Below are 17,071 nucleotides of genomic sequence, written 5' to 3'. Positions count from 1 at the left end.
TTATAATGTTTGACTTGACCAAAACCTAATACGCGGAGTAAAAAAGACCGAAGGAAGTATTATACTATATCATTTGACTAAGATTTGATTAAATCTCAGTCGACTAAGATCTAGCCACATCCAGATGAGAGCCCGTCTATGAAACCACGGTAGGTGGTGCTCGGCCGAGTGAACCCGACCGCTCACGTTAGCGCATCCCCGCCGCGACAGACGGCGACGCATTTAGCCTTGTTTTCACCTGGAGCCGTCCAATGCGGCAGTCGGTAGACTGGACTCCGAGACCGAGAGTGGGCACGCACGGACGCGCGTCGTACCGCTCTAATCCGAACGGAGCCAAGCAAGCAGGATTTCATCGGTGCGTGCCGTGGGCGGCGTGGCATTCGGTGGTCACGCCCCCAGCAAAACAACAAGCCATCGTCGAGGCCCCCCTCCCTCCCTCCTCTCCTTCCAGGTGGCCGCGCGCCCAATATCCTCCCTGCTCCTCGCTCCTTGCTCGGTTATCCGCCTCTTGACCCCGAGCCTTCCTCCTCTCCCCTCCCTCGCGCCATCGCTCCATCATATTGTGCCGCGCGCTTGACCAGCCCAGGCCCCTCTCCCCGTTTCGGAGCTCCATCCGTGTCGATCCATGGGGAGGCTGTGCTGCGCGGCGGCTGCGCTGCTGCTGCTGCTCGCCTGCCTCAGTTTCAGCCTTGGCGCCTGCAGCTCCGATGCTCAGCGAGGTATGTCGGTGTGTGTGCCTCTGCTGCAGTGCTGCTGCTGAAGAAACATTGCTGCTATTTGATTCTTGTGCGTGTTCATGTCATTGGAGCAAGCTTCTTCCCTTTTTTTAGTTTACTTGCTTGTTTTTGTTTCTTTAAAGTTGAGATGTATAGTGATGGTAATTAAGTACGAACTCTCTCACTGTAGGATGGGTGAACGACCGGGAGGAAGATGCACGCCCCGCAGACAGGTGAGATCTCTCTCACCATACCTTTCATGTTCTGTGCAGGAAGGCTCTGAATTTCAGTGTCACTGGGAGGAAATAGAGTGTAAAATCTCGTGAAAGCCATTATAGTAGTAGCATGAAATCTTCCTTCGTCTAGGCAGAGTAGCTTGGAAACTTCTTCATCTGCATGTTTCGTGTTTCGTCATCGCAACATTCCACTCTCCATTTTAAATTCGCAAGGAAAACGATTAAAAAACACTTAAAATACTGCAAAAACATTCTTCGCGGCCATCTTCTCAGATTGCATCGCATGGATAAACACCAATAAGATCTGAGGTGGGAATGGCGTGTCGGCTGTCAGAGACGGACAGCTGAACCACCGAGCAACCCCGGTTGGTGCATGTCCGTCGTCCAATTGTTCTTCACCGCTTCTGCTCACTCCCATCTGCCGACTCCAATCATTGGCAGGCGTGTAGTCCAGGCGGTACACATCCGAGAAGCTCTGCCACAACCAACCAGGTACAGTTCCAAGCAGTCGACGGCGTTCCCGCAGTGGCCACCCTGGCCATGGGCACCGGCACCGACGCCGACGCCGAGTTCTCCGCCGTTGCAGGGTGCTGGCTCCCCGTCAAGCGCCCCCGCACCGTCGCCGGAGGTCGCCAAGCCTCTGGCAGTGCCTCCTCGGGACGTCGAGAAGCCTGCGCACAGCATCACGGTGCCACCGATGCCAGCCACGGTGGTGGCCCACGGCGCTGCAGCGGTCGGAGAACCGTCGACTGAGGCGGCGGGGCACGCTCCTACCAGGCGGCGTGTCTATGTCATCGCCGGAGCAGGAGCTTCCCTCCTTGTGGCCATTTCGGCGGCGCTGTTCGTCCTGTGCTACCGGTCCAATAAGGTGGTCACCGTCAGGCCGTGGGCGACCGGCCTCAGCGGGCAGCTGCAGAAAGCGTTCGTGACAGGTTCGGCTCGCCCCTGAAAACTGTGCCCAAGTTTCCATCTGTGCTGCTACGTGGCTCGCTTCCTTTCTTGGAAGTGATTGGGAGATGGCTGCAGGCGTGCCGTCGCTCAAGAGGTCGGAGCTCCAGGCGGCCTGCGAAGATTTCAGCAACGTCATCGGCTGCCTGTCGGATTACATGATGTACAAGGGGACGCTGTCGAGCGGCGTCGAGATCGCCGTCATATCGACGACGACGAAGTCCGGCAAGGAGTGGTCCAAGCACTGCGAAGCCCAGTTCAGGAAAAAGGTGGCTGCAAAGCTAGGATGAAACTGAACAAATTAGATAGTATTACCCTGAAAATAAATAGACTTACCTTAATGAACTTAGTAATGATGGGCATTGTACTGTTTCAGATAACAAGCCTGTCCAGAGTTAACCACAAGAACTTTGTGAACCTGCTGGGCTACTGCCAGGAAGAGCAGCCGTTCACAAGGATGATGGTGTTCGAGTATGCTCCAAACGGCACCCTCTTCGACCATCTCCATGGTAAGATTAATGGAGTTTCATCCATCAGACGTTTTTACAAGAGCTGTAGCAGATTAACTAACAATGGTGTGGTTCGCTGCAGTGAGGGAAGACGGTCACCTGGACTGGCCGACGAGGCTGCGGGTGGCGGTGGGGATCGCCTACTGCCTGGAGCACATGCACCAGCTGAGCCCGCCGGAGATCCTCAAGACGCTCGACACGTCCACCGTGTACCTGACCGACGACTTCGCGGCCAAGATTGCGGACGTCTTCTTCTGCTCGGACGACGCCTCGTCGACAAGGGCGGAGATGGCGAGCCTGCAGTCCCTCCTGGCTCTGTCCGACAGGGAGAGCGTTGTGTACAGCTACGGCATGGTGCTGCTGGAGATCATGTCCGGCAGGTTCACGGCGTCGGCCGGCGGCCTGCTGGAGGGCTGGGCGGCGAGCTTCCTCCGAGGGGAGAGGCAGCTGAGGGACGTCATGGACCCTGGCCTGAGCTGGAACGCGCCCCGCCAGGCCGAGACCGTCAACAGGCTGGACGGCGTGATACGGTCCTGCACCGACCGGGAGGCGAGGCGGCGACCCGCGATGGCAGAGGTGGCGAGGCGGCTGAGGGAGATCACGGCCATGCCGCCGGAGGCGGCCACCCCCAAGGTGTCGCCGCTGTGGTGGGCGGAGCTGGAGATCATCTCCACCGAGGCCACCTGAAGGAGCTGAGCATACAGGTTTGCTACAAGAGTTCGTATACCAACAGTTGAAATCGCAGTGTGTGCAAGTGGTGTAGCATAGCATAGTGACAAAGGTGTGCTTGTATTTTCGCTTCACTACAGACCTTGTAGTTTGTCCAGATTTTGTAACCAGACTGCCTCAGTGCATACTGCAGCTCGCAGAAACACCATGCAGAAGAGACATCAGCAGCAGCATAGCATGCATGCAAGTACGCAACACAAACGAGTAGAATACAATAATAAGTTTAGCTGTTCAAGACGTCCAATGCCCATAAACCCCACTGCCGTCGAATGTGACGCATAACGACTTGACAGACTGAAAATAATAAACCACCACAGAAAACATCTACGACAATGTTCCTACGACTGACTGACGCTATACTTTGGTACCCTTCTGTTCATCTGAACCAAACCCAAACGGAGTTTGGCGCAGCAACAAAACCAAACATCCACCATAACAGACGACGCAAGATAATTTCTCGTCTAGGAGACTATCGCTTGGTTTATCATCCCCTGGGTCCATGACGCCGTCTCCCTGACTTCATCATCCAAATCGAGGCACTCCCTCAGGAACTCAACGTGGAAGAGGTGGCTCTTGAACAGATCCTTCGAGATTGGCCCAAGCGTGTCCGCAAGATCCCCCAGGACAGCAACTGCAGCCTTTGTCACGCTCTCGTCCCTGAAAGTAAACGCATGCATATATATAATGTTAAGCAAGAGAACCAATCACCCATGTAATAATGTAACAAAAAAGAAAGGCGAGAGAAATGACATGGACCTGCTCCGATCTTTGTAGACAGCTTCAGTGAACTGCAACAGATGTCCTGCATAAGGTATCATCAGCTGAGCTTTTGCGCCCTTTATGCCCTGTAGTATGCCAGAGTACGCCTCAAATATTCCCCGTCTGAGCTGGTTACCATAATCAACCATATCCTCATCATTTTGATCCAAAACAACAAGAAGCTCAGCCGCCCCTTGAAGCATTGGCATAGCATACGGCAGGTACTTCTCAAAATTCTCACCGATGGCAAGAGCAATGTCTCCAAAGCATGAGAAAATCGGAGGCTTGACAGACCTGTTGAGCTGTGAGTTTGAGAGATCCTTGAGAAGCACAGTCATGATCCCATCACAGAAGGGCAAAATTTTATCTTCCAAGGCACGGCAAATATCACCCACCACCCCTACAGAGATGGAGCATACTTGGTATTCTTCATAATTCTGCAAGCCTGCCTCAAGGTACTTGAAAAACTCAGGCATGTATTTCACAAAATCTGGACCTGTGGCATAAGCAAGAGCACCAATGGCAAGCATTGCTTCTTCATGTACAGTAGCACTGTGGCAGGCAAAGACGCGGAGAAACAGAAGCATCAGCTGATCAGCAGTCTGTGCAATTATGGACTTTGCATCTGAGCTGCTCAGTTTCTGGATAATGACCTGCAGTACACCACACAGCAAAGCCTGCAGATCGCTTTGCTTCTCCTTGTCGCCTGATGAAAATATTTGGTGATCAAATGTCAGGTTCAATCTTCTCATGATCTCCTGCAATAACTGGCCTATAATGCTTGAAGTTTCGGGTATGTTACTGACTCTTACAATCTCATTCAGCGCTTCATAAGCAGATGCACGAAGCCTCACATGGGTCATATCACCACGATCCGCGGCAGTAAGGAGTGCAGCAATAACATTAGGAAGATAAGGTGTAAGCAAAGATGAGGCCGGCTCTGCATCTTCATAACCTTGGGCAAGAAAATATATGGCTCCACAGACTTTCTCAGCCACATTTGGAACATCTTTGCTACTCTCTAGCAGCACAGCCATGATACGAGGAAGGTTTGCATTTGATATGATTGGATTAGTACTGCATGGAGAATGCAAAAGCTCAAATACCCGTCCAAGAGTCCATGCAGTGGTGTCTTTTACCTGGCTGTTTGGATCATTCATTGTATTGAGCAAGAAATCAAGTCCGGCCTGTACCAGGGGAGCAAGTTTCTCAAGGGATGGGCCATCAAGGATAGAACCAAATGCAAAAGTGGCTGCCTCACGACAACGCCAGTCTGGCTTTGTGATGTTAGCTTCCACAAATGGCATCACAAGAGGGACAATTGCATCACCAACAGTTCTAGCAATGAGTCCAAGGCATGTTCCGCCACTCATGGAAATGTTCCAAGCATTATCATCTTGCTCTTGATCTTCCTCTTGCTTCAACAGAGTTTCTAGCAGCATTGGAACAAGTGAAGGGAGGGCCTTCTCAATGAAGCGATAATTTACAGTTGAGTTAGCATCATCAGATCCCTCATATTCCTCTTGGAGTTCAATCTCTTCCTCACAAATAGTACTCCAGAACTCAACAGCCTGCAGTGCAACTGGTTCCTCATCTCCTTTGACAGCATTAGCTGTCAGGTTGAATATGGTTTGCATATAAGGATCTAAGTGCACATAATATGTGGATGCAATTGCCACAAGGCATTCAAAGGCTGCCTGTCTGATCTCCACTTCCTTAGATACAGCAGTATCACAAATTACCTTCATTATAAAGGTCCTCTCCATCTCATTTGCAAAGTTGCTCTCAGCAAAGTCAAGAGCATTATACAGAGCTTTAACTGCTGCAAGACGGACTTCAGAGCTTAGCTCTGTCTGGTTCATCCCCTGAACCACAGCAGTCAGAACAGCGTTCACTTGATCCTGCTCCAAGTGCTCAGGAGGAATCTCCTCACACACATACCCCAATGCTTCTAGAGTTGCTTGCTTTAGTGGCGCAGAGGCCCCAGGCTGCGTCATGTTGCTCAATAATTTGGCAATGAGGTCTTGCCATTCCCGACGGGGTATCTCAATGGATGCAATCTTTGCAATGACTTGTGATGACGTCTGCCGCGCATCACCCACCGAAGATCCTAGTGTTATCAGCAATGACTCCTTAATCTGCAATTTGATCGAGTGATCCAAGCTGACCCATTGTTGAGTCAGCAGCTCCTTCTTTGCAGAATCCTTTGCGTCCAGTGAGTTCTTAAGGATAATACCAGCAAGTCTTCTAGACTCTGGTGGTCTTTCATCATTCGATAACTCCACTGACAAGGATAGGAGGAAGTTGGGAAGATTCTGCTCCTGGAACTGCTTGATGTTGCCTTCTGCTGCTGAGCGAAGGTTGCCATCTGGAGACTGGGCAGCTAGCAGAATCTGAGTGATATCCATGGCTGTTGCACCTGCCCTGGCAAATATTGGAAGACCAGATTGTATCAGTTAGCCAGACAAATATGGGAGGAACAGACTGTGTCAGTCAGCAACATTCAAGGATAAAGCATCTAAGTACAAATACAAATTAAAACAAAATAGCACTTGTGAGCTGTCCTAGATCTACAGGCTACTGACCAGTTTCACGTAGCTTAGTGTTCTTCCACAAGTAAAATTAAGAAAGGCTTGACAACCACATAATGCAGTTACACGGTTAATCAAAAAATAGTTTTGCTAAAATACAGTTACAGGATGCAAAAAACATCTACCACAAATGAAACAACGCATTCATAAGATAGTTACCGTTACTTCAGTAGATAGGTACTGTTTATCTCTATCAGCGAGACATATTTCCTAGTTAAACAGTTACAAAGGATCTGACCATGCGTTAAGTTTATTTGATTGAGGAGGCATAGCTAAAAAGGCTAAAGAACCCCACCGGTAAACTAGGTATTCATGAGGCAACTGCACACTACATCACCAGGGCTGATTTTGACAAAACCAAACCATATGAAGTTGTTCTACAACCAGATAAATTATGATGCCCCTGAACAATGCTACTGCATGCATGGACAATAAGAGTATACTATTAAGAAAACAAAGTTACAGCAGGGAAATATATGGATACACTGCCAGGACCTTGAACATGTCAAATCAAATTGTACTAATCAACAGCGCTAGATCAATTCAACTAATCCACGGCGGGCTAAGCTATACATACAAATACGCTGGTCGAACCAACTTGGACACAATCCCTGATGCACCTGTAGGATGGCCAACTGGGCTACCACTACCAGGGTAAAGCTCCGATGCGTATATAGGCGGCTTACAATAATACATAAATAAATAAATAAAACGACTACTAGCCCATACGGCTGGTTCCGCCGCCGGCCCACGACGGGGTGCTGCTTCCCGCAGACGCCGCGCGCTTAACCGGCGGTGAGACGGATATAAACAGGGTAAAGTGGAGGAAGGGGAGACCGGACTGGATACTGCGGAGACTGACGGGGTAGGCGGCTAGGGTTAGGGATTGGGGACAAGTCCGAGAGAGATCGGGGATTGATTGAGACAGCGGAAGGAAACAGCGAGAGACCAATCGAGGAAGCGGGAGAGCTTACCAGAAGAACGAATCTGCCGGGGGATGCTTCCGCGCTCGCTCGCTCGCTCGCTCGGCCGCCTCTCCCAGACAAATGGAAGGAGGCTGCGGAGGAGGGAGAGAGGGGAATATAGGCAGCGCCGGCGGCTAGGGTTTAGAGGCGGGAGTCTGGGTTTTGGGGGTGGGCCTCTGGCGGGGAGGGCAGGACGCGTGGTTTAGTACTAGTGGACGCCCTCGATCCGACGGCCCACGCGACCCCCGCCCGGGCCCGACAGGCTTGCTCGATGATCGGACGGTCGACTCGGTGTTATATTTTCTGTTCTTATAACGACGAAGGAAAAGGTGTCCTGTTCTCCTTGAAAAATGACAATGGCTTTTTACTTTTTGGATTGGAGGACTTTCTTTTTCCGTGTGGAGTTGATTCGTGAGAATCACCTGATTACTGCACACACACACACGCAATGTTTACTGCTTCAAGATTTGACTATCAATAGGAATGTCGTCTCCACGTTAATGAGGCAAACATGTGTCAAATCTAGGGTTGTATTCTTGTTGTGCTATAAGATACAACGATCATCATTGCCTCCAACCACATACTGCTATTATTTTTAAAGGATCTTATTAGGGATGGAGCTAGGCATGGATTGTTGATGGGGCAAACAAGAAAACACGAATTGTTAAGGGCAAAAAACTGTTTTTTCTTTATCTAAGTGCCCCCCCCCCTCCCAAAAAAAAACTTTAAGGTTGGGGGTGGATCAATGACATGTCTGTAGATTCCACCAGTGGATGCTAGTGTGCATCCCTGCAAATGCATTTCCACATCTTCTCGCATAGTCTTGTCTTTTAAAAAAAAGAATATATTAATATCGTGAATATACCAATTACACTCAGCCTTTACACCTACAAGATGTCATAAAGACATCCAAGATGCACACAGCCAAAAGAGAAAATGAGAAGAAAGGTCCCGCCACAGTGATCGACTCCTCTCAACAGCAGCACACCTACCACCACCTAATACAACACCCGAAAAACATAAAAGGTCTCCAAAAGCAACGCCTCCAAGATGGGAACATTTTTCACCCTAGAGAAAGTCCGCGCTTTCAAAACAATTCCATCAGCAAGCCAATCGCCAGACACAACCGATGAAGGCCAGACATTAGGTTTTCACCCTAAAAGTCACAACTCGGCACCCGAGGAGTACCACCAAAAATAAATCCGTCAGTGCTGCCACCCCCACTTATCACTGCTGCTCCTGAGAGTTATCTAACACGTGGCTGACTCCATCGTCTCCAAGGCTCCATCCGTCCAACCGATCCTCCAATCTCAGCCATCATGACCTTCTCCACCGCTGTCCACGCTCTCAGGACCTCGTAAGCTGGTATGGGCATGCATGACCGAAATCTAACCGATCCAGATATCATGAGCAAGATCTTCGGCGGTCGTCCCGGAACACGTCGATGGCCAGATCGAGGAGGAACATGTTGGGGAACGTAGCAGAATTTTAAAATTTTCTACGCATCACCAAGATCAATCTATGGAGTCATCTAGCAATGAGGGAGAGAGGAGTGCATCTACATACCCTTGTAGATCGCGTGCGGAAGCGTTCAAGAGAACGGGGTTGATGGAGTCGTACTCGACGTGATCCAAATCACCGATGACCTAGTGCCGAACGGACGGCACCTCCGTGTTCAACACACGTACGGTTGGGAAGACGTCTCCTCCTTCTTGACCCAGCAAGGGGGAAGGAGAGGTTGATGAAGATCCAGCAGCACGACGGCGTGGTGGTGGAAGTAACGGTGATCTCAGCAGGGCTTCGCCAAGCGCAGGGAGACGGAGGAGTGTTACGGGTGGGAGAGGGAGAGGCCAGGGGCTTGGGTGCGGCTGCCCTCCCTCCCCCCACTATATATAGGGTCCCTAGGGGGGCGCCGGCCCTAGGAGATCCAATCTCCTAGGAGGGGCGGCGGCCAAGGGGGTGCCTTGCCCCCCAAGGCAAGGGTGGCGCCCCCCACCCCTAGGGTTTCCAACCCTAGGCGCAGGGGGAGGCCCAAGGGGGGCGCACCAGCCCACTAGGGGCTGGTTCCCCTCCCATTTCAGCCCATGGGGCCCTCCGGGATAGGTGGTCCCACCCTGTGGACCCCCGGGACCCTTCCGGTGGTCCTGGTACAATACCGATTACCCCCGAAACTTTCCCGATGGCCGAAACTTGACTTCCTATATATAAATCTTCACCTCCGGACCATTCCAGAACTCCTCGTGACGTCCGGGATCTCATCCGGGACTCCGAACAACTTTTGGGTTACCGTATACTAATATCTCAACAACCCTAGCGTCACCGAACCTTAAGTGTGTAGACCCTACGGGTTTGGGAGACATGCAGACATGACCGAGAGGACTCTCCGGTCAATAACTAACAGCGGGAACTGGATACCCATGTTGGCTCCCACATGCTCCACGATGATCTCATCGGATGAACCACGATGTCGAGGATTCAATCAATCCGCATACAATTCCCTTTGTCAATCGGTACGTTACTTGCCCGAGACTCGATCGTCGGTATCCCAATACCTCGTTCAATCTCGTTACCGGCAAGTCACTTTACTCGTACCGTAATGCATGATCTCGTGATCAACCACTTGGTCACATTGAGCTCATTATGATGATGCATTACCGAGTGGGCCCAGAGATACCTCTCCGTCATACGGAGTGACAAATCCCAGTCTCGATTCGTGCCAACCCAACAGACACTTTCGGAGATACCTGTAGTGTACCTTTATAGTCACCCAGTTACGTCGTGACGTTTGGCACACCCAAAGCACTCCTACGGTATCCGGGAGTTGCACAATCTCATGGTCTAAGGAAATGATACTTGACATTCGGAAAAGCTACAACAAACGAACTACACGATCTTTGAGCTATGCTTAGGATTGGGTCTTGTCCATCACATCATTCTCCTAATGATGTGATCCCGTTATCAATGACATCCAATGTCCATAGTCAGGAAACCATGACTATCCTTTGATCAATGGGCTAGTCAACTAGAGGCTCACTAGGGACGTGTTGTGGTCTATGTATTCACACATGTATTATGATTTCTGGATAACACAATTATAGCATGAACAATAGACAATTATCATGAACAAAGAAATATAATAATAACCATTTTATTATTGCCTCTAGGGCATATTTCCAACAGTCTCCCACTTGCACTAGAGTCAATAGTCTAGTTAAATTGTGATGAATCGAACACCCATGCGGTTCTGGTGTTGATCATGTTTTGCTCTAGGGAGAGGTTTAGTCAACGGATCTGCCACATTCAGGTCCGTATGTACTTTACAAATCTCTATGTCTCCATTTTGAACACTTTCACGAATGGAGTTGAAGCGACGCTTGATATGCCTGGTCTTCCTGTGAAACCTGGGCTCCTTGGCAAGGGCAATAGCTCCAGTGTTGTCACAGAAGAGAGCCATCGGGCCCGACGCATTGGGTATGACTCCTAGGTCGGTAATGAACTCCTTCACCCAGACTGCTTCTTGTGCTGCCTCTAAGGCTGCCATGTACTCCGCTTCACATGTAGATCCCGCCACAACGCTTTGCTTGCAACTGCACCAGCTTACTGCCCCACCATTCAAAATATACATGTATCCGGTTTGTGACTTAGAGTCATCCAGATCTGTGTCGAAGCTAGCATCGACGTAACCCTTTACGACGAGCTCTTCGTCACCTCCATAAACGAGAAACATATCCTTAGTCCTTTTCAGGTACTTCAGGACATTCTTGACCGCTGTCCAGCGTTCCATGCCGGAATTACTTTGGTATCTTCCTACCAAACTTACGGCAAGGTTCACATCAGGTCTGGTACACAACATAGCATACATGATAGACCCTATGGCCGAGGCATAGGGGACGACACTCATCTTTTCTCTATCTTCTGTCGTGGTCGGGCATTGAGCCGTGCTCAATCTCATTGAAGGAAATATGCCCTAGAGGCAATAATAAAGTTATTATTTATTTTCTTATATCATGATAAATGTTTATTATTCATGCTAGAATTGTATTAACCGGAAACATAATACATGTGTGAATACATAGACAAACTTAGTGTCACTAGTATGCCTCTACTTGACTAGCTCGTTAATCAAAGATGGTTATGTTTCCTGACCATGAACAAAGTGTTGTTATTTGATTAACGAGGCCACATCATTAGTTGAATGATCTGATTGACATGACCCATTCCATTAGCTTAGCACCCGATCGTTTAGTATGTTGCTATTGCTTTCTTCATGACTTATACATGTTCCTATAACTATGAGATTATGCAACTCCCGTTTACCGGAGGAACACTTTGGGTACTACCAAACGTCACAACGTAACTGGGTGATTATAAAGGAGTACTACAGGTGTCTCCAAAGGTACATGTTGGGTTGGCGTATTTCGAGATTAGGATTTGTCACTCCGATTGTTGGAGAGGTATCTCTGCGCCCTCTCGGTAATGCACATCACATAAGCCTTGCAAGCATTACAACTAATATGTTAGTTGTGAGATGATGTATTACGGAACGAGTAAAGAGACTTGCCGGTAACGAGATTGAACTAGGTATTGGATACCGACGATCGAATCTTGGGCAAGTAACATACCGATGACAAAGGGAACAACGTATGTTGTTATGCGGTCTGACCGATAAAGATCTTCGTAGAATATGTAGGAGCCAATATGGGCATCCAGGTCCCGCTATTGGTTATTGACCGGAGACATGTCTCGGTCATGTCTACATTGTTCTCGAACCCGTAGGGTCCGCACGCTTAAGGTTACGATGACAATTATATTATGAGTTTATGCATTTTGATGTACCGAAGGTTGTTCGGAGTCCCGGATGTGATCACGGACATGACGAGGAGTCTCGAAATGGTCGAGACATAAAGATTGATATATTGGAAGCCTATGTTTGGATATCGGAAGTGTTCCGGGTGAAATCGGGATTTTACCGGAGTACCGGGAGGTTACCGGAACCCCCCGGGAGCTATATGGGCCTTAGTGGGCTTTAGTGGAAAGGAGAAAGGGACAGCCCAAGGTGGCTGTGCGCCTCCCCCCTTCCCCTAGTCCTATTAGGACTAGGAGAGGTGGCCGGCCCCCTCTCTCTCTTTCCCCCCTCAAGGAATCCTATTCCAACTAGGATTGGGGGGGGCTACTCCCAGAGGGAGTAGGACTCTCCTGGCGCGCCCTCCCTTGGCCGGCCAGCCTCCCCCCTCTAGTCCTTTATATAAAGAGGCAGGGCACCCCAAAGAACACACAAGTTGATCCACGTGATCTATTCCTTAGCCGTGTGCGGCGCCCCCAGCCACCATAGTCCTCGATAATACTGTAGCGGAGTTTAGGCGAAGCCCTGCTGCTGTAGTACATCAAGAGCGTCACCACGCCGTCGTGCTGACGGAACTCTTCCCTGACACTTTGCTGGATCGGAGTCCGGGGATCGTCATCGAGCTGAACGTGTGCTCGAACTCGGAGGTGCCGTAGTTTCGGTGCTTGATCGGTTGGATCGTGAAGACGTACGATACTTCCTCTACGTTGTGTCAACGCTTCCGCAGTCGGTCTGCGTGGGTACGTAGACAACACTCTCCCCTCTCGTTGCTATGCATCACCATGATCTTGCGTGTGCGTAGGAATTTTTTTGAAATTACTACGAAACCCAACACTCATACCTTGCAATACAGGCAAGAACCCCTTCTTTGACTGATCCATCTTGAACTTCTTCAATATCTTGTCAAGGTACGTACTCTTTGAAAGACCAATGAGGCGTCTCGATCTATCTCTATAGATCTTGATGCCTAATATATAAGCAGCTTCTCCAAGGTCCTTCATTGAAAAACACTTGTTCAAGTAGGCCTTTATGCTTTCCAAGAATTCTATATCATTTCCCATCAACAGTATGTCATCCACATACAATATGAGAAATGCTACAAAGCTCCCACTCACTTTCTTGTAAATGCAGGCTTCTCCATAAGTCTGCGTAAACCCAAATGCTTTGATCATCTCATCAAAACGAATGTTCCAACTCCGAGATGCTTGCACCAGCCGTAAATCGAGCGTTGGAGCTTGCACACCTTGTCAGCATTCTTAGGATCGACAAAACCTTCCGGCTGCATCATATACAATTCTTCCTTAAGGAAACCATTAAGGAATGCCGTTTTGACGTCCATTTGCCATATTGCATAATCATAGAATGCGGCAATTGCTAACATGATTCGACGGACTTCAGCTTCGCTACGGGTGAGAAAGTCTCATCGTAGTCAACCCCTTGAACTTGTCGATAACCCTTAGCGACAAGCCGAGCTTTATAGATGGTTACGTTACCATCCGCGTCTGTCTTCTTCTTAAAGATCCATTTATTTTCTATGGCTCGCCGATCAACGGGCAAGTCAGTCAAAGTCCATACTTCATTTTCATACATGGATCCTATCTCGGATTTCATGGCTTCCAGCCATTTGTCGGAATCCGGGCCCGCCATCGCTTCTTCATAGTTCGAAGGTTCACCGTTATCTAACAACATGATTTCCAAGACAGGGTTGTCGTACCACTCTGGTGCGGAACGTGTCCTTGTGGACCTACGAAGTTCAGTAGCAACTTGATGTGAAGTTTCATGATCATCATCATTAACTTCCTCTCTAGTCGGTGTAGGCACCTCAGGAACATTTTCTTGAGCTGCGCCACTTACCGGTTCAAGAGGTAATACCTCATCAAGTTCTACTTTCCTCCCACTTATTTCTTTCGAGAGAAACTCTTTCTCTGGAAAGGACCCATTCTTGGCAACAAAGATCTTGCCTTCGGATCTGAGGTAGAAGGTATACCCAATAGTTTCTTTAGGGTATCCTATGAAGACGCATTTTTCTAATTTGGGTTCGAGCTTTTCAGGTTGAAGTTTCTTGACATAAGCATCACATCCCCAAACTTTTAGAAATGACAGCTTAGGTTTCTTCCCAAACCATAATTCATACGGTGTCATCTCAACGGATTTTGACGGAGCCCTATTTAAAGTGAATGCGGCAGTCTCTAAAGCATAGCCCCAAAATGAAAGCGGTAAATTGGTAAGAGACATCATAGATCGCACCATATCCAATAGAGTGCGATTACGACGTTCGGACACACCATTACGCTGAGGTGTTCTAGGCGGCGTGAGTTGTGAAACTATTCCACATTTTCTTAAGTGTGTGCCAAATTCATGACTCAAGTATTCTCCCGCGCCATCTGATCGCAAGAACTTGATTTTCTTGTCACGTTGATTCTCAACCTCACTCTGAAATTCTTTGAACTTTTCAAAGGTCTCAGACTTGTGTTTCATTAAGTAGACATACCCATATCTACTCAAGTCATCAGTGAGGGTGAGAACATAACGATAGCCACCGCGAGCCTCAACACTCATTGGACCACACACATCAGTATGTATGATTTCCAATAAGTTGGTTGCTCGCTCCATTGTTCCTGAGAACGGAGTCTTGGTCATTTTTCCCATGAGGCATGGTTCGCACGTGTCAAATGATTCGTAATCAAGAGACTCTAAAAGTCCATCTGCATGGAGCTTCTTCATGCGTTTGACACCTATGTGACCAAGGCGGCAATGCCACAAGTATGTGGGACTATCATTATCAACCTTACATCTTTTGGTATTCACACTATGAATATGTGTAGCATTACGCTCGAGATTCATTAAGAATAAACCATTCACCATCGGAGCATGACCATAAAACATATCTCTCATATAAATAGAACAACCATTATTCTCGGATTTAAATGAGTAGCCATCTCGAATTAAACGAGATCCTGATATAATGTTCATGCTCAAAGCTGGCACTAAATAACAATTATTGCGGTTTAAAACTAATCCCGTAGGTAAATGTAGAGGCAGCGTGCCGACGGCGATCACATCGACCTTGGAACCATTCCCGACGCGCATCGTCACCTCGTCCTTCGCCAGTCTCCGCTTATTCCGCAGCTCCTGCTTTGAGTTACAAATGTGAGCAGCCGCACCGGTATCAAATACCCAGGAGCTACTACGAGTACTGGTAAGGTACACATCAATTACATGTATATCACATATACCTTTAGTGTTGCCGGCCTTCTTGTCCGCTAAGTATTTGGGGCAGTTCCGCTTCCAGTGACCACTTCCCTTGCAATAAAAACACTCAGTTTCGGGCTTGGGTCCATTCTTTGGCTTCTTCCCGGCAGTTTGCTTACCGGGCGCGGCAACTCCCTTGCCGTCCTTCTTGAAGTTCTTCTTACCCTTGCCTTTCTTGAACTTAGTGGTTTTATTCACCATCAACACTTGATGTTCCTTTTTGATTTCCACCTCTGCTGATTTCAGCATTGAATATACCTCAGGAATGGTCTTTTCCATCACAAAGCTCTTGTAGCTTGGTGGAAGCGACTGAAGGATTCTGTCAATGACCGCGTCATCCGGGAGATTAACTCCCAGCTGAGTCAAGTGGTTATGCAACCTAGACATTTTGACTATGTGCTTACTGACAGAACTATTTTCCTCCATCTTACAGCTGAAGAACTTGTCAGAGACTTCATATCTATCGACCCGGGCATGAGCTTGAAAACCCATTTTCAGCTCTTCGAACATCTCATATGCTCTGTGTCTCTCAAAACGCTTTTGGAGCCCCGGTTCTAAGCTGTAAAGCATGCCGCACTGAATGAGGGAGTAATCATCAGTACGTGACTGCCAAGCGTTCATAACGTCTTGGTTCTCTGGGACAGGTGCGTCACCTAGCGGTGCTTCTAGGACATAATCTTTCTTGGCAACTATGAGGATGATCCTCAGGTTCCGGACCCAGTCCGTATAGTTGCTGCCATCATCTTTCAGCTTGGTTTTCTCTAGGAACGCGTTGAAGTTGAGGACAACGTGGGCCATTTGATCTACAAGACATATTGTAAAGATTTTAGACTAAGTTCATGATAATTAAGTTCATCTAATCAAATTACTCAATGAATTCCCACTCAGATAGACATCCCTCCAGTCATCTAAGTGAAACATGATCCGAGTTAACTAGGCCGTGTCCGATCATCACGTGAGACGGACTAGCCAACATCGGTGAACATCTTCATGTTGATCGTATCTTCTATATGACTCATGCTCGACCTTTTGGTCTTCCGTGTTCTGAGGCCATGTTTGTACATGCTAGGCTCGTCAAGTCAACCTAAGTGTATTGCATGTGTAAATCTGGCTTACACCCGTTGTATTCGAGCGTTAGAATCTATCACACCCGATCATCACGTGGTGCTTCGAAACAACGAACCTTCACAACGGTGCACAGTTAGGGGGAACGCTTTCTTGAAATTATTACGAGGGATCATCTTATTTAAGCTACCGTCGTTCTAAGCAAATAAGATGTAAAACATGATAAACATCACATGCAATCAAATGGTGACATGATATGGCCAATATCATTTGCTCCTTTTGATCTCCATCTTCGGGGCTCCATGATCATCGTTGTCACCGGCATGACACCATGATCTCCATCATCATGATCTCCATCATCGTGTCTTCTTGAAGTTGTCTCGTCATCTATTACTTCTACTACTATGGCTAACGCTTTAGCAATAAAGTAAAGTAATTACATGATGTTTATGTTGACA

At 48.4% G+C, this 17,071-nt stretch overlaps 2 protein-coding genes across 3 annotated transcripts; one reads left to right on the top strand and one right to left on the bottom strand.

The window, feature by feature from the left end:
* Window positions 1-275: 275 nt before the first annotated feature.
* On the top strand, window positions 276-3,311 carry LOC125514422 (probable inactive receptor-like protein kinase At3g56050). The gene is made up of 6 exons (XM_048679749.1): window positions 276-719; window positions 907-949; window positions 1,394-1,884; window positions 1,979-2,169; window positions 2,277-2,409; window positions 2,492-3,311. Exons 1-6 carry the CDS (start codon window positions 626-628, stop codon window positions 3,094-3,096), a joined length of 1,557 nt encoding a protein of 518 aa, XP_048535706.1. The 5' UTR covers window positions 276-625; the 3' UTR covers window positions 3,097-3,311.
* A 15-nt stretch (window positions 3,312-3,326) lies between these two features.
* Window positions 3,327-7,644, bottom strand: LOC125514412 (importin subunit beta-1-like). Of its 2 annotated transcripts, none has more exons than XM_048679728.1 (3): window positions 7,463-7,644; window positions 3,895-6,321; window positions 3,327-3,795 (listed from the first exon to the last, which is right to left on the bottom strand). In XM_048679728.1, the coding sequence occupies exons 2-3, from the start codon at window positions 6,303-6,305 to the stop codon at window positions 3,600-3,602; spliced, it is 2,607 nt and encodes an 868-aa protein (XP_048535685.1). In that variant the 5' UTR covers window positions 6,306-6,321; window positions 7,463-7,644; the 3' UTR covers window positions 3,327-3,599. The 2 variants fall into 2 exon arrangements, with proteins under 2 accessions (XP_048535685.1, XP_048535695.1); XM_048679738.1 differs by having other exon boundaries at window positions 3,895-6,316; window positions 7,463-7,643.
* Between the last annotated feature and the right edge of the window lie 9,427 nt (window positions 7,645-17,071).

This window comes from Triticum urartu, chromosome 1 (assembly GCF_003073215.2).
Source record: "Triticum urartu cultivar G1812 chromosome 1, Tu2.1, whole genome shotgun sequence".
In the NCBI taxonomy this organism is placed as follows: Eukaryota; Viridiplantae; Streptophyta; class Magnoliopsida; order Poales; family Poaceae; genus Triticum; species Triticum urartu.
This window is presented reverse-complemented; position numbering and strand designations above follow the sequence as displayed.